Source organism: Ranitomeya imitator, chromosome 2 (assembly GCF_032444005.1).
Source record: "Ranitomeya imitator isolate aRanImi1 chromosome 2, aRanImi1.pri, whole genome shotgun sequence".
Lineage (NCBI taxonomy): Eukaryota > Metazoa > Chordata > Amphibia > Anura > Dendrobatidae > Ranitomeya > Ranitomeya imitator.
In genome coordinates, this window is record NC_091283.1 from 741,399,330 (window position 1) to 741,423,650 (window position 24,321).

The 24,321-nt window shown below is 41.9% G+C and overlaps 1 protein-coding gene across 1 annotated transcript in view; it reads left to right on the forward strand.

Moving 5' to 3' along the window:
- The window catches only part of LOC138665605 (cGMP-dependent protein kinase 2-like), a 340,073-nt gene that overhangs the window by 120,022 nt on the left and 195,730 nt on the right, over nt 1-24,321 (forward strand). Inside the window, exons 2-3 of the mRNA XM_069753231.1 lie at nt 163-763; nt 13,118-13,284. Coding sequence (XP_069609332.1) covers nt 303-763; nt 13,118-13,284 — 628 coding nt within the window. The 5' untranslated portion in view covers nt 163-302. The remainder of the gene's footprint in view (nt 1-162; nt 764-13,117; nt 13,285-24,321) is intronic.

The following is a 24,321-nucleotide window of genomic DNA, read 5'->3' on the forward strand; positions in this document are numbered from 1 at the left end:
GGCCGAGCCCAACACTAGTGTGAAAGTAGCCTAAAACTGGAGTTTTAGACTCAGAAAAATTGCAATTATTAGTAAAAACTCAACAATAATGCCAGTAAAACATAGTATAATGAAATATGAGAAATGTGGTTTTAACAATTTTTTTTCCTTTTCATCATTTAGGCTTCAATAAGATTCTTCATCCATTCAAAATAATGGCAATGTAATCTGCATATGTACTTTGTTATAACCAACATTTTGAGAGTCATGAGAAGAGCAGACATCTAAGTAGCAATTACTGAGCAAAGTACCATTCCTCCGGGATGTACAATCAAAACAGCATGGGAAATGGAACTATCAGAGCCCCACGGAGGGAAGATAGCTGTCTCTCCTCCAGGAGGAGAGAACATTCCTCTGGGGCCTTTACTAAACTGCAAGAGACAGTGCTGCTTCTCGAAGAAGAACTAAGGCAGAAATGGAAAGAGCTGCAAGAAAAGGATGACAAAATCAAACAGCTGGAGAAGGAACTGGAAACTAAATCCGTTCAGATAGACAAACTACAGGATGCTATTGGGTACAATATCCAATTATCCCCAAAAGGAAGTCAGAGGAAAAAGCTTCTAAGTGTCATAAACCAAGGGCCTGCTCAATATAATGAAAAAGCTACCGACACCCATAGACGTCAGAAAGCCAAGGAAGGAGTGTCAGCTGAACCCACCTCGCGGCATTACTACAATCCCAGTTATCAGAATCCTGATGTCACCAGCGTCCGTAAGGATTCTAGGTAAAGGCTTCTATGTGTTCTTTCACTTTCTCAGTGATTTTGGACCAGTGGTTGATGATGATTGGTGCAACCAATAGCTTATTTTCTGATGATAGCTTCCCTTTAAGCATAAAAAAATGTAGTTTCTGTATCATGACATCTTTCCTATGTTTTAATTTAAAGGATACCTGTCGTAACACTACCCCTTTGTAAGCAGAGGTAGTCCTAAATAAGGTAGTTTAAAACTTTACGAAAGATGCCTATTACAGTTCCATCACCTGTGCTTTTGCTTTGCTTTTTTGATATGCAAATAAGGCTAGCAAGTACACTGGTGGGTGTATCAAAGCACTTGCAGTCTGTGGCTCCTCATTGCTTCTTTCCACTGCAGTGCCACCCATGCTTCTTGATTGACTGTGGAGACAGTGTATCTGTTGCATAATGGCACCTCTGTTCCTCCACTATCAATAAACAGGAGTGGCACCAGGGGGAAGGGTGGGGAGCAAAGAGGAGCCATAGTCTGCATGTGAACTGATATATCCACCAGTGGCCTAAGTTGTATACCAATAAAAGCTGGATTTCAGTGCAATGGCGCACTAGTTAACGCTGTAGAAGGATTTTTTCATGTTTTACAAAGCCCTATCTGAACTCTTTCTGCACGTGCAAAAGTAATGTTTCCAAGAAGCTCCTTTAAAAAGACTACATCTATTCATATGCTTCACTTACTGATTTTAAGAGTTTAACATTAAGTGCTCACTATTATTCAAATTTAAGGGATTATCTGGAAATAGAAGAAAAAAGTAAAGAAAATGTCATTAGAAATGTCTGTAAAGTGCTGTAGAATTAATGGCACCATATAACGGAGTGAAATAAATAAATAAAATAAATTAGAAATAAGTTCCTCAATAGCAAATCACACGTATTTTGTTTAGGGAGGTAATTAGTGTAGCAGATCAAAATGGCTGCTATTTGGTTAAACAAATTGAAAACTGTCCAAGAGTTTTAATAGAACAGGAGCTCTGCTGTCCATCCTGTGCCCTTGTCCTAATAATGGAGATACCAGGGGTGCTGAGGTAAGTTGAGGCTCCTCACACTGCTGTACACCATGACTTTTTGAATGAGAGCAGCTGCTGTGATCCGGAGTTTTTACTTAACAAGCTCATAGGCTCCTGTTCTATTAACATTCTAGGGCATGTTCTTCAACAGTGTAACAGTATAACAGCCATTGTACTATAGTGATTATCTCCCTAGGTAAAACAAATATGATTTGCTAATTAAAGGTAATTAGGAATCTACTCATAATTAATTTCCTTTATCTATTTTTTTCTTTTCCCTGAGAATATTTTAAAAAAAACTCAGTTGCCATACCTGCACAGTGCAAAAATGACAAAGGGATTCAAATAGCACATTGTTCCCTTCATTGAATGTAAGAGGTTTCTCTGGGATTTTAAGAAGGTAACAAAAAGGATTGGAAATACAAAAGCAAAAAAACAACAGAGCCAACACCAACTGTATAATAAAGGGAACCTGACAACTGCCCAATCCAAAAGCAGCATGTATTAGACCATGGATGTATGATTTCAGCTATACTGTATATATTTAACTCTGAAACACTGCAGCGCCATGAAGCGCAGAAGACAGGTCAGAAAGGTGGGTCCCCAGCAGCTTCTTCCTGACCAGTGCCTGTGACTAGACACGGTGATGTCAACGGGGACCCACCTGTCCGACTAGTCTCCCCTGTGCCTCCTCCTTGGTGATATTCGATAAAGTAATACAATGATAACATCATATATATGATTTACATGAGTGCTGCAACCAACCACAGACCTCAAAACCAAAACCAATTGCATGCATGAATTGTGAATGCTAAAACCAGTCTTTGGCTGCAATAGCGAATGATGTACATGACATAATTGTTGCAGGAACAGTGAGACCACAGCAGCAGCAGTGCTGGAGTAGCTGTAGATTTAATTAGTTAACAATGGTTATATTTTAATTTGACAATATTTTCTGCCCATTGGTCATTTTCTTAAAATTCTAAACAATCCCTCTAAAAATCCTTTAAGTGGGGCAGAAAATGTTAATCTATGCATCCCAATTATTTATATATCTTAAGATTTATTCCTAATGGCTCTTTGACTAAACCCTGGAACAGTCACTTGATCTGACACAAGGGCACCTTTTTTGCAAGTTGATCTCCATTATTTAAAGAAAAACTAAACCTAAAACATTATTTTTAAAGAAGATGTACACTACTTTACATTGATGACCTATCCTTAGGATAGGTCATTAATGTCTGATCCGTCTTCTGGTAGTGGCTAAGGCTTAGTACTGCACATCTGCCTCCTATTCAAATCAACAAATCAATAAGAGATAGATGTGCAGCATTGATTATCTATCCTACGGATAGGTCATCAATGTAAAGTAGTGAACAACTTCTTTAAATTAAACAAGAAATATAGTTGTCCTCATTGTTTGTTCAGCTTCTCAAAGATCCTGAAAGAGTCAGTCTTCTGGAAAAGATGCAGAGAAGCAAGAAATTCTATCATTGACTGGTGCCCACTAAATTGTCATCCTTTTGCCAAGAGGAAGAGGCTTAAGGAATCTTTTATTATATTGCAAACTGATTAAAACAGTGAGATTTTTACTGGAGCCAGTCTTCAATTTTGGCACCATCAGCTGACCATCTTAAATATAATGCTGGACGCGTCCTTCTGTCTGAAGCCGGTATGGGTAGCGCCTGCACACTGTGGTGCCAGAGTCAACGCGTGCGCATAAAACACTATGGCACCATTTTATTGAACACACTGTGTATGTGAATTCACAGACACAGTGACTTCAACAAAATGGCACCGGATATCGCGGTATGCTCGCGCACTGACTTTGCTGCCATTTTATTGAAGTAATGTACTATAACATCAACAAACTCTGGCACAATTTTAATTGTAACACACTGTGAGCAGAGCACTACGCATATATTGCCCATGAGGCTACTGGAAAAAGGGAGAAAATTACTTCAAGAGTAATAAAACTTTAAGTTTAAAAATATAATTAAAGATAAAGGATAAAGGGAAGGAAAAAAGCCAAAGGAGGAAAACATAGGCAACACCAGACCTAGAAAGTCAGGGCACGGTGCAAAAAAAAAAAAAAGGTAGTAAAGCAGCCAGGGGAGGAAGACATATATAAGACCTCACCCACAAACTTCTGCACCAACATACCAACAACGAATACATTTCTTTAGCAGCTAATGCTGCAATAAAATAAAAAAAAAACACCAATAAAAGTTTATAACCTTATTCGATCCATAATTATGCAGTTCAAATGTCTGAAACCACCTTCTGAGGAGGAAGTTCAGGCAAAGAAAGCAAGAAGGGCCAAAGCTCAAAGGGTTCGTAACAGTAAGGTTATAGTACAGCACCTTAAACTGTAGTATTGGGGAAAAGGCACAGGTCTGGCTGACAGAATACGACGGAAGGTGAGCTTCAGCACCATCATGAAGCCAGTACTGAGAGATACAGAATAGCCCGTACTAACCAACCTGCCCGCTGTTGAAGTCTTACAGTACTGATTTGCTTGTCAAAAACGTCAATGATGATGACATTGATGCATTCTATCTTGGCCCAATGAACAAAAAATGCCCATTTTGTAATGCAAACCATTTAAAAAATAAAATTGCAACAGTCTGTTGTCATAATGGAATCATCATATTGGAAGAAATAGGAATGCATCCCTGGATTACTAATTACATGAAGGGACCGTAATCAATCTCCAAGAATTTTATGAAAAACATAAGATCATACAATAGTACATAAATGGGTGCACAAGATGACCAATCAATTTACAGGTGAGCAAGTCCTTTCTGTTACAGTATCTATGGTCAAATTTACTATATGACATCTGCGTTATACCCTAACCAAGGTGCATCACCAACATACGCCCAGTTATATATTCTGGATTAGGCTCAATACTTGAATAAAAGAATAAAAGAATGCATAATCCAGCCAACACTGGATGCATTCATAATGTAATGGAAAATCTCAAAAGAATTCTCTAAGGTATCAATCTTTTCTCCAGAGAATACAAAAATATGCTGAAATTTGAACAAGAACAAATGCTAAAGGCAAATCTAGAAAACCGAACGCCAATTGAATATAACATGACTTTCATGAGAGAAAAAGTAAATACTGTGCACCCCAGCAGAATCAACACTTCAACTGCCAGAGAGGAAATTGCTGCCATGTTCCACAGTGTAGATGGTTCACCCCCAGAAAACTGTGGCACTATACAGTAATTCATCCTAAAAGTGGTATTTTACAAAAAATATCTATGCGGAGTAGACTCTGTGACCCAATATGCTACCATTTGTTTTTCCCTTAGGGGACTACAGATCTAAAAAAAAAAAACAGTTGGTCAAGGAAATGGTATTCATACCACTTTGCCATTTGTGATGGTACTTTTAACCAGTTCCTTAATGCAGGAAAGATAACACATGAATTTATAGTTGATGCCTATCATTAAAATTCAGCAAACTGTTTGAATTGGGTATGCAAAAATCAAAGTACCGCAAGAGCTGAAGAATACGATATTCTGCACTGATTGGATTGCCCTCAACTTTCCAGGGAAGTCCTAGAAATATGCCACAAAACTGAACTGAGGTGACCTGTGGACCGTGGGAAAAAGCCGGCGGCTGTCCGTGTAATACTGATGCGGTGCACAGGTGGCACATGGTTGCCACACGTTTACCACACGTAGTACACACGGACACACGGACATGGATATATCTAGTACCGTTTTTTTTCTGGTACCGGAAATAAATGGACGTGTGAAACCGACCTTAAAGAGACGTTTCTGCACAATAAAAAATGTTGTTTTCAGCTAAGACTTTAATAAAATTAAAAATGTATCAATAAAAATGCTTGCCACTCGGGTTCAATACTTAATTTAACCCCTTCATGACCGGAGGTATTTTCATTTTTGCGTTTTCATTTTTTGCTCCCCTTCTTTCCAAAGCTATAACTTATTTATTTTTTGGTCAATATGGCTATGTGAGGGCCTGTTTTTTGCAGGATGAGTTTTACTTCTGAACGGCACCATTGGTTTTAACATGTCGTGTATTGGAAAACGGGTGCTGTGAAATAGCAAAAAAAGTGCAATCCCACAGTGTTTTTTTGTTTTGATTTTTTACTAGGTTCACTGAATGCTAAAATTGACCTGCCAATATGATTCTCCAGGTCATTACAAGGTCATTGACACCAAACATGTCTAGGTTCTTTTTTATCTAAGCGGTGAAAAAAAAATCCAAAGTTTGTTAAAAAAATATTGCTCCATTTTCCGATACCCGTAGCATCTCCACTTTTCGTGATCTTAGGTTGGGTGAGGGCTTATTTTTTGCATGCTGAGCTGATGTTTTTAATTATACCATATTGGTGCAGAAACAATCTTTTTATCCCCTGTTATTGCATTTTAATGAAATGTTGCAGCGACCACAAAACGTAATTCTGGCATTTTGTCTTTTTTTTCACTATGCCATATAGCAATCAGTTTAATCCTTTTTTAATTGATAGGTCGGGGGATTCTGAAAGTGGCAATATCAAATATGTGTACGTTTGATTTTTTTATTGTTTTATTTTGAATGGGGAGAAAGAAGGGTGATTTGAATTTTATTTTTTTTTATATATATATTTTTAAAAACTTTTTTTAACCTTTGGCATGCTTCAATAGTCTCCAAGGGAGACTAGAAGCTGCCATAACCAATCAGCTCTGCTGCATACAGGCGATCATCTGATTGCCTGTATGTAGCAGAAATACTCGCTTGCTATGAGCACCAACCACCGGTCTGTAGGAGACCACTGGTTGTCATGCCAACCCATCGGTGACACGTGATCACATGATCATGTAACGGGGGTCACCGATGGGCGGATTTCTGGCGCGCTTCACGGTAGTGCGTGTTAAATGCTGTTGTCAGAATTTGATAGCGGCATTTAATTTAATTTAGCAGCACATGTGCCGGAAAAGATGTGGTCTCAGCGCCAGAGCCCACATAAAATAGAGGGTGTCCAACATGGGTGTACATTTACGCCCGATGTCAGAAAGTGTTAAAGTATATTGAGACTCTAAACTCAGATGATATTAATGGAGAGGGAATCAGGCAATTTGAATTTAAATGACTATTCCTTTGTCCCCAAGAGAGGCTGTCACCAAAGCGCCTGACAGCAGCTTTCTCCTCTCTTTCCACTGAGAAAAATACTCTCAATCAAGCCAAACATTCATGTATATCATAGGTGACAGCTATCTTAAGTATTTGGCACCTATTTCATAGTTTTAATTATGTTTTGGGAAAAATAGGAAAAAAAGTATGATTTAAAGAGAATTGTTGGGAAATGTTTTCATTTTTTGTGAATTTTAATGTAAGTCCGCAAGGACAGGGTCCTCTCCCCTCTGTACCAGTCTGTCACTGTAAACTTGTTTACTGTAAATGATATCTAGAACTCTGTATGTAACCCCTTTCTCGTGTACAGCACCATGGAATTAATTGTGCTATATTAATTAATAATAATAAATAATAATAATAATTTTAATGTAATACTCTTTAAAGGGAATCTGCCAGTAGGATTTCTCACTCCAAACTATTTATATGCTCATGTAGCTCTTTCAAAGATAAGTCCAGCAATATCTTTACTTGGTCAGTACCTTCCTCCATTTCTGGGGAATCAGTGTTTGAATTGATATACAAATGAGGCTAAAGAGCTACGCACGTGGTCAAAATTGTTGGTACCCCTCGTTTAATGACTTAATGATTTAATAATAAATAAAAATCTATGAAAATGAACAAATGAAAGTCAGACATTGCTTTTCAATTAAAAAAAATAAAACTAATGAAATAGATCTGGACAGAAATGATGGTACCCTTAACTTAATATTTTGTTGCACAACCTTTTGAGGCAATCATTGCAATCAAACGATACCTGTAATTGTCAATGAGACTTCTACACCTCTCGACAGGTTTTGTCCCACTCCTCAAGAGCAAACTGCTCTAGTTGTCTCGTGCTTGAAGGTTGCCTTTTCCAGACGGCATGTTTCAGTTCTTTCCAAAGATGCTCAATAGGATTTAGGTCAGGGCTCATAGAAGGCAACTTCAGAATAGTCCAATGTTTTCCTCTTAGCCGTTCTTAGGTGTTTTTAGCTGTGTATTTTGGGTCATTATCCTGTTGCATGACCCATGACATGTGACTGAGACCAAGCTTTCTGACACTGGGCAGCACATTTCTCTCTACAATCCCTTTATAGTCTTGAGATTTCATTGTACCCTGCACAGATTCTAGACACCCTGGGTCAGATGCAGCAAAGAAGCCCCAGAACATAACAGAGCCTCCTCCATGTTTCACAGTGTTCTTTTCTTGATATGCTTCATTTTTCCGTCTGTGAACATAAAGCTGATGTGCCTTGCCAAAAAGTTCATTTTTTTCTCATCTGTCCATATGACATTCTCACAGGAGCTTTGTGGCTTGTCAACATGTAGTTTGGCAAATTCCAGTCAGGCTTTTTTATGATTTTTTTCAACAATGGTGTTCTCCTTGGTCGTCTCCCATGAAGTCCACTTTGGCTCATACAACAATGGATGGTGTGATTTGACACTGATGTTCCTTGAGCTTCAAGTTCACCTTCAATCTGTTTAGAAGTTTTTCTGGGCTCTTTTGTTACCATTCATATTTTCAATCTCTTTGATTTGTCATCAATTTTCCTCCTATGTCCACATCCTGGGAGGTTGGCTGCAGTCCCATGGATCTTAAATTTCTGAAAAATATGTGCAGCTGTAGTCACAGGAACATTAAGTTGCTTGGAGATGGTCTTATAACTTTCACCTTTAACATGTTTGTCTATAATTTTCTTTCTAATCTCCTGCGACAACTCTTTTCTTCACTTCCTGTGGTCCATGTTGAGTGTGATACACACCATGTCACCAAACAGCACAGTGAATATCTGTAGCCCTATATACAGGCCCACTCACTGATTCCAAGATTGTAGACACCTGTGATGCTAGTTAGTGGACACACATTGATTTAACATGTCCCATTTGTCACATTATTTTCAGGGGTACCATCATTTCTGTCTAACCTACAGTATTTCATGAGTTTTATTTATTTTTTTTAAATTCTATGGAAGCATGGTTGAAAAGCAATGTCTGACTTTCATTTGTTCATTTTCAAAGATCTTTTATTTATTATTACTTTTGACAGATTCAAGTTATTTCTGTGACCATTGTGAAGTTTTTATATGTAATTTGAAAGCCACTGTCACTCCAACTCTATTCGTTGCCTATCGCCACTTCCTTTTGCTGGACTGATGACTCCGTTGCTTGAAGTCACACCGTAAAGAGTCTGTCAGTTAAGTAAGAGGAGGAGATGCTGGGTAGAGAATAGAGCTGGAGTGACAGAGGCTTCAGATCTGCAAATAGCTTTTCAGCCTCATTTGCATATCAATTTAAACACTTATTTCTCAGTAATGAAGGAATGGACTGGTCTTGTAAATTTCTGGACTTGCCCTTGAAATACAGTCATGGCCAAAAGTATTGACACCCCTGCAATTCTGTCAGATAATACTCAGTTTCTTACTGAAAATGATTGCAAACACAAATTATTTGGTATTATTATCTTCATTTAATTTGTCTTAAATGAAAAAACACAAAAGAAAATGAAGCAAAAAGCAAAACATTGATCATTTCACACAAAACTCCAAAATGGGCCAGACAAAAGTATTGGCACCCTCAGCCTAATACATGGTTGCACAACCTTTAGCCAAAATAACTGCGACCAACCCCTTCCGGTAACCATCAATGAGTTTCTTACAATGCTCTGCTGGAAGTTTAGACCATTCTTCTTTGGCAAACTGCTCCAGGTCCCTGATATTTGAAGGGTGCCTTCTCCAAACTGCCATTTTTAGATCTCTCCACAGGTGTTCTATGGGATTGTCCTGCTGGAAGACCCATGACCTCTAAGGGAGACCCAGCTTTCTCACACTGGGCCCTACATTATGCTGCAAAATTTGTTGGTAGTCTTCAGACTTCATAACGCCATGCACACGGTCAAGCAGTCCAGTGCCAGAGGCAGCAAAGCAACCCCAAAACATCAGGGAACCTCCGCCATGTTTGACTGTAGGGACCGTGTTCTTTTCTTTGAATGCCTCTATTTTTCTCATGTAAACTCTATGTTGATGCCTTTGCCCAAAAAGCTCTACTTTTGTCTCATCTGACCAGAGAACATTCTTCCAAAACGTTTTAGGCTTTTTCAGTTATGTTTTGGCAAACTCCAGCCTGGCTTTTTTATGTCTCGGGGTAAGAAGTGGGGTCTTCCTGGATCTCCTACCATACAGTCCCTTTTCATTCAGACGCCGACGGATAGTTCGGGTTGACACTGTTGTACCCTCGGACTGCAGGGCAGCTTGAACTTGTTTGGATGTTAGTCGAGGTTCTTTATCCAACATCCGCACAATCTTGCGTTGAAATCTCTTGTCAATTTTTCTTTTCCATCCACATCTGGGGAGGTTAGCCACAGTGCCATGAGCTTTACACTTCTTGATGATACTGCGCACGGTAGACACAGGAACATTCAGGTCTTTGGAGATCAATTTTTAGCCTTGAGATTGCTCATGCTTCCTCAAAATTTGGTTTCTCAAGTCCTCAGACAGTTTTTTGGTCTTCTTTCTTTTCTCCATGCTCAGTGTGGTACACACAAGGACACAGGACAGAGGTTGAGTCAACATTAATCCATGTCAACTGGCTGCAAGTGTGATTTAGTCATTGCCAACACCTGTTAGGTGCCACAGGTAAGTTACAGGTGCTGTTAATTACACAAATTAGAGAAGCATCACATGATTTTTCGAACAGTGCCAATACTTTTGTCCACCCCCTTTATTTGTTTGGTGTGGAATGATATCCAATTTGGCTTTGGGACAATTCTTTTTGTGTTTTTTCTTTTAAGACAAATTAAATGAAGATAATAATAACAAAGAATTTGTGTTTTCAATCATTTTCAGGAAGAAAATAAGTTTTATCTGACTTAATCTGAATTGCAGGGGTGTCAATACTTTTGGCCATGACTGTAGCTACATGCGCATATAAATAGAATCCTATCAACAACCAAAAGCATAACGCCCCATAAATGTTCATGACACACAATTAAGTATAAAAATATATAAATTTTATTCATGTAAATACAAAACCAAAAAATATAAGACAGTACAATACTAGTAATGAGGATAAGGTGAATGACTTAAAAAGGAAACCAGCCACATGAGAATACACACATAACAAGTGTAGGGGTACTACCAATCAACAGCAAATAAATGCCTCCAATGAGGCTGGGCATTATGTAAACGCTAAAAGGGTAGGGGGGAGGAGTGGTGGTCTAAAGGTACCTTCACACATAACGATATCGTTAACGATATCGTTGCTTTGTGTGACGTAGCAACGATATCGTTAAGGAAATCGTTATGTGTGACAGCGACCAACGATCAGGCCCCTGCTGGGAGATCGTTGGTCGCTGAGGAAAGTCCAGAACTTTATTTTGTCGCTGAATCTCCCGCTGACATCGCTGGATCGGCGTGTGTGACGCCGATTCAGCGATGTCTTCACTGGTAGCCAGGGTAAACATCGAATTACCAAGCGCAGGGCCTCGCTTAGTAACCCAATGTTTACTTTGCTTACCAGCGTAAACATTAAAAAAACAAACACTGCATACTTACCTTCAGCTGTCTGTCCCCGGCGCTCTGCTTCTCTGCACTCCTCCTGCATCCTGTGTCAGCACCGGCCAGCCGGAAAGCGCAGCGGTGAAGTCACCGCTCTGCTTTCCGGCTGACCGGCGCTGACAGTGCAGAGGAAAGCAGAGTGCCGGATGACAGACAGCTGAAGGTAAGTATGTAGTGTTTGCTTTTAAACGTTTACTCTGGTAACCATGGTAAACATCGGGTTACTAAGCGCGGCCCTGCGCTTAGTAACCCGATGTTTACCCTGGTTACCGGGGACCTCGGGATCGTTGGTCGCTGGAGAGCTGTCTGTGTGACAGCTCTCCAGCAACCAAACAGCGACGCTGCAGCGATCGACATCGTTGTCGTTATCGCTGCAGCGTCGCTGAGTGTGAAGGTACCTTAAGGCTCAGTGGCCAGTGACTCATGTGCATTGCTCTATCCTATCCCTTTTTGCACCCACCCATATTGCAACAGTGCCCATAAAGTGCGAATATACCTAAATATGTCTAAGTGGCATGCCGCATGTTAGACTTACCCATGTGTGTGATCTCGTGCAGGCCGTATCCAATAGATAGCCCCGATGCACGTGTCGCGTACTGAGCTTCCTCGGGGGGCTGTATATGTATATGCGTATATAAATAGTTTGGGGGTGAAATCCTGCTGACTGATTCCATTTTAACTTTACCTCTACTTGAATTCCATTAAATGATTTTTAGGGGGCAATTTATAAGTTCTCTGTCATGAGGAAGTATCTGTCAGTAGTGGACAGATGCTGGTTAACCTGTACTTTGTGAACTTTTTCGGCAACAGTCGAGTGCATTAGTAAAGGTACTGCCATGTCTGTCAATGTTATTTTTTGCTTTGACTAAAATGCCATCGGTTACCTTACTATTTAACTTACGCATTAACTACACTGCTGTCACTTCAAAGGCCCCTGACAAAATCCCATGTCACCCAGCACTTGTCAATACAAGGAGCTTTTTAATCAGGGACTTGGCTGTTAACTGAATACATTTTACAGAGAAATGTTATGGATTTTGCTAAACAAAATGTTCAGTAAAAATGATTATGTGCCTGACAAAATATTAAGACACCAATTTCTCAGCAGCTCCCGTCCGACACTGTCAAATTGCCGCCCCCCCAATTGAAAAATAATTAGCGCTATGTTAAAAGGTTACAGCACCGCTGAGCTGTTCTCATGACATTGATGATTGTCTTCTAAAATGCCAGAAGGCAAAACTCCCACGAGGAATCCTTTTGGAATTATTTCAGTGGCTAACAAAACTAAATTCTCATATCATTTGGAAAGATGGAAGATAATATTAGAGTCTTTGTCTTAAAATGATTACTGGGTATAGTCTCCCATGTGGAGAGAGACATTGAAACATTTTCTTCTCTTCTCATCCTGAGGCACAATATTGAGGAAATGATATTCGCAATGACATTTATCCTCTGCTGCATGATAGGAAGAGCACAAATATTTGCTGTGGAGAAGGTTATTTCAGACCCTCCAAAGAGCTGATTGCTCATATCTAAAGCAGATGTCATTTTTTAATTGTGGTGCTGTGGCATTATAAAGCTATGATGTTAGTTTGCACATGGAAGTAGATATGAACCATGTTCTTTTATCCCTAGTGCTAAGAAGCTAATCACTGGAGCCATCATGAGTAATGACTTCTTGAGGCAGCTAGAGGCTTCTCATGTTCGGAGGATGGTGGACTGTATGTATGAGAGGGTGTACAGCCAATCACAGCTAGTCATTCAGGAAGGGGGAGCAGGAAACCATCTCTATGTTTTAGCAGGTAAGGAATATGTCATTTTTTTACTGAATAGTAGTGCACCAAACTAGTGTTTTGTATTGGGAATAATTGAAAACCTTCTGAGCCTGGACAACTTGAAGGGTTAATCTCATCTTTAGGGAAGGTGCATGTGACCACATGTTCTCTATCCGAGAAAAACAGTCCGATTATGGCTGGTTTCACACTTGCGTTGGGCAGAGCTGCGAAGGGCTGCGTAGTTCCTTTATTAAATATTGAAGTTCAAGGTCGGTCATTTTTGACCGAAGACAACAGCAGGGTTAAGCCCCACCCACTGCCGCACCTCTTCCATTCAGCTCTGCCTACGTTGGCATGCGTCCTGCATGCCTATCTTTAACATTGGGCATGCAGGCCATACGGATTTATGCAGATGCCTCCGCATGTGTCGTTTTGACGCTGCACCAAACTGCGTCGAACGTAACATGTTGCATTTTGTTGCAGTCAGCGCAGAATGAAAACGACGCATGCGGAAGCATCCACATATATTCGCATGGCCTGCAGACCCAATGTTAAAGATAGGTACGCAGGAAGCATGCCGACGTAGGTGGAGCTGAATGGAAGAGGTTCAGCAGTGGGTGGGGTTTAAAGGAGGAACTACACAGCCCTCCGCAGCTCTGCCCAACGCAAGTGTGAAGCCAGCCTAAGCTAATCACACTCTAATCACTGTGATCACAGTTTCATCAGAGTGGGACCAGTTTTTCTGGGACATGGAGAAATTAAAAAAAAAAGTTTCTCCATCTTCTCTATTCTGTCTGTCTGTCCTTGAAAATTGGACTGCACTCGGATGAAGGTCCGAAGTTCTCCATGGGCCCATAAACATGAAGGCAAATTGTTGCATACTGCAATTTTTTCCTCATACCAATCGGCCTCATGAAATAACATTGGTCTGAGTGTGATCAAAACTACAATCGTCTTCATGAACCCTTATAGATAGGTATTGCTGGATTTGCAGAAAATCTTAGGTAGTAACACTTTTCTTTTGTTGACAACGCGTTGCATAGGAGACCGACCACTGCTGCATTATAGCCTATAAGAACTGCTCTGAAGTTGTCCAGGATTAGGAGGTAACAGAACCCTCCAGTGATACTGACTAGGGTTGAGCGACTTTTAGTTTTTTAGGGTCGAGTCGGGTTTCACGAAACCTGACTTTCTCAAAAGTCGGGTCGAGTGAAATCAGCCGATCCTATTGAAAAGTCGGGGTCGGGGATTGGCCGAAACTCGAAACCCAATGAAAGTCTATGGTTTTTTTTTATATATATATTTCCTTCATGGCGATATAGCAGCAAAGCCGTTAATTCAATTACCGGCTTTTCATTTCTCCTGCCAAAACCCGACATGATATGAGACATGGTTTACATACCGCAAACCATGTCATATCCCCATTTTATTGCATATTCCACACTACTAATGTTAGTAGTGTGTTTTTAAATAACAACAACAAATTTTAGAATTTACACCACAATTATGTGTCAAAAATACGTGGACTATTTTAACCCATCATCACAACTAGATATATACTGCACAAAAGATGATACTAAGGTCGTTTTCTTAGGTATAGAAAAATACAAAAACTCTATTAATAAAAAACAGAGCGTATAGGGATATGAAAGGTACATACACATAATTGATTACACCATAGAATGCAATAAAACGAATGGCCACGCTAGGACCCAGTACCATATATTGGGGATAACAACAATAGTCACATGTATATATAATAATAATACATCACCCTCCCTTACACCAAAAAACCTCCTAATAATGCCAGCCAATGTCACTAAATAATACCAAAATGTTTACTACCAGAACACCGGGTGCTGTGTTATAAATAGGATAAATCCTTATTAGTAGTGGATTGGCCTAAGCGCTACACAATATGCGCCAACAGAGCCGACCAACATTAGCAACCCAGCCCAGCATGGTAATTGGCAAAGGCAATAATTGGTAATATTTACCGGTGATTTGTGGGGTAGAAAATATGGACCGGTGCCCAGCGCGTCCACCCCGACGCGCGTTTCGGACCTTCCTTCTTCGGGGGGCCTGTGTGTCACTAGGTTCTGGCCCTTTTCATATACTCCCAGCGCTGCTGTAATCGCCATAGCGAGGACCGGAAATGACGCGCCACACCTCTCGTGACGCGCACCTTCCCATGGTAACCACAACGCTGGACAGCATCGGCGTCACGCGACCGCAGGTCCTAGCAGGGCACTGCTAATCACGATAAGACGCCGAGAGCCACCCAGTCCGGCAGAAGCAAAGGGGAATGCGCGTCTAGGTATGGAACACGTCCGATCACTTCAAAAGAGTCCTAACACCCTATGGGCAGTCATGTCATCGCAGCAATAAATATATAATATTATATTGTGAACAGACATATAGCACACTCAGGAAAAAACAATAAACCAACAATATACATACCTTCCGTAGATCTGTAACGTCCCACGTTGTAAATCCATCTGAAGAGGTTAAAATATTTTACAGCCAGGAGCTCTGCTAATGCAGCGCTGCTCGTGGCTGTAAAACCCCGGGGAATGAAGGTAATGTAGGTCAATGACCTGTAGTTAACTTCATTTGCGGTGATGTGCCCCCTGCTGGATGTCCCTGGAGCGTGGGAAAAGTTCCCAGGCTCGAGGTCATATGAGGACATCCAGCAGGGGGCTGAATGAGGGTCTTCAGTTGGATTGAGCGTACAATAAAGATATTAAGACCCTGTGTCTTTCTTTCTTTCATTAAAATACTTTATTCTTAATGTGCGTGTGTATTAACCCTTTAATATTATTGGATTGATAATGGATAGGTGTCTTATTGACTCCTCTCCATTATTAACCAAGCTTAATGTCACCTTACAATAGCAAGGTGGCATTAACCCTTCATTACCCCATATCCCACCACTACACGGGAATGGGAAGAGAGTGGCCAAGTGCCAGAATAGGCGCATCTTCCAGATGTGCCTTTTCTGGGTGGCTGGGGGCAGGTGTTTTTAGCCAGGGGGGGCCAATAACCGTGGACCCTCTCCAGGCTATTAATATCTGCCCTCAGTCACTGGCTTTACTACTCTGGCGGAGAAAATTGCGCGGGAGCCCACGCCAATTTTTTCCGCGATTGAACCCTTAAATTTAAGAGCTAGAGCACTGAAATTTTGCACATACACACTACTAACATTAGTAGTGTGGAATATGCAAAAAAAAGGGGGATATGACATGGTTTACTGTATGAAAACCATGTCTCATATCATGTCGAGTTTTGGCAGGAGACATGAAAAGCCGGTTATTGAATTACCGGCTTTCCTGCTGTATCGCGCTGAAGTTAATATAAATATATATATATGTGTGTCTGAATGACATATATATATATATATATATATATATATATATATAGGTTCAAGTAAAAAGCAGGCAGCACTCCATATTATCCTGGTTATCTGTGCAGAGTTTATTCAGACCCACATGTCTTCACAACGTTTCGGCTCGACTGAGCCTTTCTCAAGGCTTGAGAAAGGCTCAGTCGAGCCGAAACGTTGTGAAGACATGTGGGTCTGAATAAACTCTGCACAGATAACCAGGATAATATGGAGTGCTGCCTGCTTTTTACTTGAACCTATGGACTAAGGTTGGCTGCTGGACGGGCTACCTGAAGGCTTTGCACCCGCAGATAAGTGAAGCGCCGTGCTGTTCCTTTTTTTCTACTAATATATATATATATATATATATATATATATATATATAAAACGAAACCTGACTTTTCATTGGAGATCGCCGACTGCCGACCCGATCCCAGAGTGGGATCGGGTCGGGTTTCATGAAACCTGACTTTGCTAAAAGTCGGCGACTTTTGAAAAGTGCCGATCTGTTTCGCTCAACCCTAATCCTGACCAGATTCCAAACAATGCTAACAAGAACAAAAGAAAGTGTAAGTTTTAAGCACTCAGTAGTGTCTAAAAGTGGTGGTCAATATCCGAGGCAATAAGCTGTAAGCAAAAGAAAAGTGTTAATATCACAAGATAGGCTGAAAAGTTTAATCAGAAGTAAATTGCAAAATTGCTTCTATTTACAAGCACAATCTGCGAGTTCAATTTTATGAAAAACGGTAAAATCCCTTTAAAGAGTCTGGCGTGGCCGCGACCAATCACAATCACAATCACAATCAAAGTCATTAACGCGCTCATTTTTAAAAATGAGCGCGTTAATAGCTTGCGGTGACGTCGCGGCTTGTGATTGGTCGCGTGGCCGCGACCAATCACAAGCCGCTACGTCTTTGAAAGTCATTACCGCGCTCATTTTTAAAAAATGAGCGCGTTAAGGACCTGCGAATGACGTCACGGCTTGTGATTGGTTGCGTGGCAGTCACATGGGCGGCCCGCGACCAATCAGAAGCCGGGACGTGATTCTCAGGTCCTAAAAGCGCTGATTTTGAACAAAGAAGCCTGCCGGTTACCCGCGCTGAGTTCAGGGGCCGCCGGAGAGGTAAATATATCAATATTTTTTATTTTAATTCTTTATTTTACACATCCCTATGGATCCCAGGGCCTGAAGGAGAGTTTCCTCTCCTTCAGACCCTGGGAACCATGAGAATACCTTCCGATACTTGATGTCCCATTGACTTGTATTGGTATCGGATATCGGTATCGGCGATATCCGATATTTTTCGGGTATCGGCCGATACTATCCGATACCGATACTTTCAAGTATCGGACGGTATCGCTCAACACTACTGAGGGGAGATCTAATAACCATGTATAAGTATATAAGGGGACAATACAAATATCTCGCTGAGGATCTGTTCATACCAAGGAAGGTGACGGGCACAAGGGGGCATTCTTTTCGTCTGGAGGAGAGAAGGTTTTTCCACCAACATAGAAGAGGATTCTTTACTGTTAGGGCAGTGAGAATCTGGAATTGCTTGCCTGAGGAGGTGGTGATGGCGAACTCAGTCGAGGGGTTCAAGAGAGGCCTGGATGTCTTCCTGGAGCAGAACAATATTGTATCATACAATTATTAGGTTCTGTAGAAGGACGTAGATCTGGGGATTTATTATGATGGAATATAGGCTGAACTGGATGGACAAATGTCTTTTTTCGGCCTTACTAACTATGTTACTATGTTACTATGTTACCATGACACACGGACCAAACACTGATGACACACTGATGGTAAAATTGGATACATGGACTAACACTGATGACACACTGATGGTAAAAATGGACACGGACCAAACACTGATGACACACTGATTGTAAAACAGACACGTGGACCAAACACTGATGACACACTGATGGTAAAACAGACACATGGACCAAACACTGATGACACACTGATGGTAAAAATGGAGACACAAACCAAAAACTGATGACACACTGATGGTAAAAATGAACACACGGACCAAACACTGATGACACACTGATGGTAAAAATGGACACTGTTGTGAATTCCGCTCTTGGACTCCCTCCGGTGGTTGTAAGTGGCACTTTTGTGAGTTCTGCTCTTGGGCTCCCTCTTGTGGTTTCAAGTGGTATGGCTGCTCCTTGGATTTAGCTGTCAGCAGCTGCTTCTACTGATTGTCTTTTCTGCTCGGCTATTTATGCCTGGCTCTTTTCTTCAGCCAGTGCCACTTGTAAATGGTTCCTGGTTGGATTCACATCTCTTTGGATTTCCCTGTTATCCTGACCAGTTCAGCAAAGCTAAGTTCTTGCTTGCTCTTTTCTGTCCACAGATTGTGGACTTATCCGTTCTGTGCTTTCTATGTTTGTCCAGCTTATCAGTATGAATTATCTCTGTGCTGCTGGAAGCTCTGGGAAGCAGATTTACCCTCCACACCTTTAGTCAGGTGTGGAGATTTTTGTAATCTCTGCGTGGATTTTTGTAGTGTTTTATACTGACCGCACAGTATTCCATCCTGTCCTATCTATCTAGCTAGACTGGCCTCCTGTGCTCATCCTGGTTTCATTCTGTGTATGTCTTTTCCCTCTCCACTCACAGTCATTATTTGTTGGGGGCTAATCTATCCTTTGGGGATTTTTTCTGAGGCAAGATAGTTTTCCTGCTTCTATCTTTAGGGGTAGTTAGCTCTTAGGCTGTGACGAGATGCCTAGGGAAAGTTAGGAGCATTCCACGGCTACTTCTAGTGTTGTGTTGAGCTTAGGGACTGTGGTCAGTACAGACACCACTTCCTTCAGAGCTCGTTCCATGTTGCTACTAAACCACCAGATCATAACAGTACAAGTGGCCATAAATGAATTAAATGCATCTCAAAAAGAAGGAAAAAATTCTGAGCCATTTTTTTTTCTGTGCTCTCTTTCTGTCTTTTTTTTTCCTCTTGACCTTTGGGTGGTGCAGGATTTGTGCTCTGGCATGGATGTTCAGAGTTTGTTTTCTCGTGTGGATCAACTTGCTGCAAGAGTACAGAGTATCCAAGATTATGTTGTCCAGACTCCGGCTTTGGAGCCTAAAATTCCTACTCCTGATTTGTTTTTTGGAGACAGATCCAAGTTTTTGAACTTTAAAAATAACTGCAAATTGTTTTTTGCTTTGAAACCCCGTTATTCTGGCGATCCCATTCAGCAAGTAAAAATCATCATATCCTTGCTGCGTGGTGACCCTCAGGACTGGGCATTCTCCCTTGAATCAGGGGATCCGGCATTGCTGAATGTAGATGCATTTTTTCAAGCGCTCGGATTATTGTATGACGAACCTAATTCTGTGGATCATGCAGAAAAAACCCTGTTGACCTTGTGTCAAGGTCAGGAAGCGGCAGAATTATACTGCCAGAAATTTAGGAAATGGTCTGTGCTTACTAAATGGAATGAGGATGCTCTGGCTGCTATTTTCAGAAAGGGTCTTTCTGAAGCCCTTAAAGATGTTATGGTGGGCTTCCCTACGCCTACTGGTTTGAGCGAGTCTATGTCTCTAGCCATTCAGATTGATCGGCGTTTGCGCAAGCGCAAAGCTGTGCACCATATGGCAGTGTCCTCTGAGCAGAGTCCTGAATCTATGCAATGTGATAGGATTTTGACTAAAACAGGACGGCAGGAATTCAGACGTCAGAATAGGCTGTGTTTTTACTGTGGTGATTCTGCTCATGTTATTTCTGATTGCCCTAAACGTACTAGGAGGGTCGCTAGGTCTGTTACCATTAGTACTGTCCAGCCTAAATTGCTTTTATCTGTGACCCTGATTTGCTCATTGTCGTCCTTTTCTGTCATGGCATTTGTGGATTCAGGCGCTGCCCTGAACCTAATGGACTTAGAACTCGCCAGGCGCTGTGGTTTTTCCTTGCAGCCTTTACAGAGCCCTATTCCTTTGAGGGGCATTGATGCTACTCCATTGGCCAAGGATAAACCTCAGTACTGGACGCAGATGACCATGTACATGGCTCCTGCACATCAGGAAAATTGCCGTTTTCTGCTGTTGCATAACCTGCATGATGTTGTTGTACTGGGTTTTCCATGGTTACAGGAACATAATCCGGTGCTGGATTGGAAAACTATGTTTGTGACTAGTTGGGGTTGTCAAGGGGTACATAGTGACATTCCTTTGATGTCAATTTCCTCTTCCCCCTCTTCTGAGGTCCCTGAGTTTTTGTCGGATTTCCAGGATGTATTTGATGAGCCCAAGTCCAGTTCCCTTCCTCCACATAGGGACTGTGATTGTGCTATTAACTTGATTCCAGGTTGTAAATTCCCTAAAGGCCGACTTTTCAATCTGTCTGTGCCAGAGCATGCCGCCATGCGGAGCTATGTTAAGAAATCTTTGGAGAAAGGGCATATTCGGCCGTCTTCATCACCATTGGGAGCGGATTTCTTTTTTGTTGCTAAGAAGGATGGCTCCTTGAGACCCTGTATAGATTATCGTCTTCTAAATAAGATCACGGTCAAATTCCAATACCCCTTGCCTTTGCTTACTGATTTGTTTGCTCAGATTAAGGGGGCTAGTTGGTTTACTAAGATTGACCTCCGAGGGGCATATAATCTTGTTCGTATTAAACAGGGTGACGAATGGAAAACTGCATTTAATACGCCCGAAGGCCATTTTGAATACCTTGTGATGCCATTTGGGCTCTCTAATGCTCCATCTGTGTTCCAGTCCTTCATGCATGATATTTTATCTTGATAAATTCATGGTTGTATATTTGGATGATATTTTGATTTTTTCCAATGATTGGGAGTCTCATGTGAAGCAGGTCAGGATGGTGTTCCAGATCCTTCGTGATAATTCTTTGTTTGTGAAGGGGTCTAAGTGCCTATTCGGAGTTCAGAAGGTCTCTTTTTTGGGTTTTATTTTTTCTCCCTCGTCTATAGAAATGGATCCTGTTAAGGTCCAAGCTATTCATGACTGTATTCAACCCACATCTGTGAAGGGCCTTCAAAAATTTTTGGGCTTTGCTAATTTCTATCGTCGTTTCTTTGCCAACTTTTCCAGTGTGGTTAAGCCCCTTACTGATTTGATGAAGAAAGGCGCTGATGTGACGAATTGGTCCTCTGCGGCTGTTGAGGCCTTTCAGGAGCTTAAATGCTGATTTACTTCTGCCCCTGTGTTGCGTCAGCCGGATGTTTCTCTTCCTTTTCAGGTTGAGGTTGACGCTTCTGAGATTGGGGCAGGGGCCGTTTTGTCTCAGAGGGAATCTGATGGTTCTTTGATGAAACCATGTGCTTTTTTTTTCCAGAAAGTTTTCGCCTGCGGAACGCAATTATGATGTCGGCAATCGGGAGTTGTTGGCTATGAAGTGGGCATTTGAGGAGTGGCTACATTGGCTTGAGGGAGCTAAGCACCGCGTTGTGTTCCTGACTGATCATAAGAATCTGATTTACCCCGAGTCGGCAAAGCGGCTGAATCCTAGACAGGCTCGATGGTCCCTGTTTTTCTCCCGTTTTGATTTTGTGGTCTCGTATCTTCCGGGATCTGAGAATGTTAAGGCTGATGCCCTCTCTGGGAGTTTTTCGCCTGATTCTCCTGGAGTCCTTGAGCCGGTTGGCATTCTTAAGGAAGGGGTGATTCTTTCTGCCATCTCCCCTGATTTGCGGCAGGTGCTTCAGGAATTTCAGGCTGATAGGCCTGACCGCTGTCCTGTGGGGAAGCTGTTTGTTCCTGATGGATTGACAAGTAAGGTGATTTCTGAGGTTCATTGTTCAGTGTTGGCTGGTCATCCTGGGATTTTTGGTACCAGAGATTTGGTTGCTAGGTCCTTTTGGTGGCCTTCCTTGTTGCGCAATGTCCGTGCTTTTGTGCAGTCCTGTGGGACTTGCGCCTGAGCCAAGCCTTGCTGTTCCCGCGCTAGTGGGTTGCTTTTGCCTTTGCCGGTCCCTGAGAGGCCCTGGACGCATATTTCCATGGATTTTATTTCGGATCTTCCTGTTTCCCGGAAGATGTCTGTTATCTGGGTTGTTTGTGACCGGTTCTCTAAAATTGTCCATCTGGTACCTTTGCCTAAGTTGCCTTCCTCCTCAGATATGGTTCCATTGTTTTTTCAGCATGTGGTTCGTTTGCATGGCATTCCGGAGAATATTGTATCTGACAGAGGTTCTCAGTTTGTCTCTAGGTTTTGGCGGGCCTTTTGTGTTAGGATGGGCATTGATTTGTCTTTTTCTTCGGCGTTTCATCCTCAGACTAATGGCCAAACTGAGCGAACTAATCAGACCTTGGAGACCTATTTGAGTTGCTTTGTGTCTGCTGATCAGGATGATTGGGTGTCTTTCTTGCCGTTGGCCAAGTTTGCCCTTAATAATCGGGCTAGTTCGGCTACTTTGGTTTCACCTTTTTTTTGTAATTTTGGTTTTCATCCTCGTTTTTCTTCTGGGCAGGTTGTGCCTTCTGATTGTCCTGGTGTTGATTCTGTGGTGGACAGGCTGCAGCAGATTTGGACTCATGTGGTGGACAATTTGACGTTGTCTCAGGAAAGGGCTCAACGTTTTGCTAACCGCCATCGGTGTGTTGGCCCCCGGCTTCGTGTGGGGGATTTGGTTTGGTTGTCTTCTCGTCATGTTCCTATGAAGGTTTCTTCCCCTAAGTTTAAGCCTCGGTTTATTGGTCCTCATAAAATTTCTGAAATTATTAATCCGCTGTCTTTTCGTTTGGCTCTTCCAGCCTCTTTTGCCATTCATAATGTTTTCCATAGATCTTTGTTGCGGAGATATGTGGTGCCCGTTGTTCCCTCGGTTGACCCTGCTGCCCCGGTGTTGGTTGAGGGAGAGTTGGAATATTAGGTTGAGAAGGTTTTGGATTCTCGTTTTTCGAGGCGGAGGCTTCAGTATCTTGTCAAGTGGAAGGGTTATGGCCAGGAGGATAATTCTTGGGTTGTTGCCTCCGATGTCCATGCCACCGATTTGGTTCGTGCTTTTCACTTGGCTCATCCTGATCGGCCTGGGGGCTCTGGTGAGGGTTCGTGTTGTGAATTCTGTGGCTGAATTCACTCCTGTGGTCACAAGTGGTACTGCAGCTTCTGAGCTTCCTCCCTCAGGTGTTCTGGTGAGCTCGTTGGCTGCTTTGTTATTTAACTCCGCCTGATTCTGTCTTCCTTGCTCCTTGTCTATGTTCCAGTGTTGGATCTGAGCTTCTGGATCTTTCCTGTGGCCTGCTGCTCTGCTTAGATAAGTGCTTCTTTGCTTTTGTTGCTACTTTTTCTGTCCAGCTTGTCAATTCGTTTTGCTGGAAGCTCTGAGACGCAAAGGGTGTACCGCCGTGCCGTTAGTTCGGCACTGTGGGTCTTTTTGCCCCCTTTGCGTGGTTTTTTTGCTTTAGGGTTTTTTGTAGACTGCAAAGTTCTCTTTGCTATCCTCGCTCTATCTAGAATATCGGGCCTCACTTTGCTGAATCTATTTCATCCCTACGTTTGTCTTTTCATCTTGCTAACAGTCATTATATGTGGGGGGCTGCCTTTTCCTTTGGGGTATTTCTCTGAGGCAAGTCAGGCTTGTTTTTCTATCTTCAGGCTAGTCAGCTCCTCAGGCTGTGCCGAGTTGCATAGGTAGTGTCAGGCGCAATCCACAGCTGCCTTTAGTTGTGTTTAGGATAGGTTCAGGTATTGCGGTCT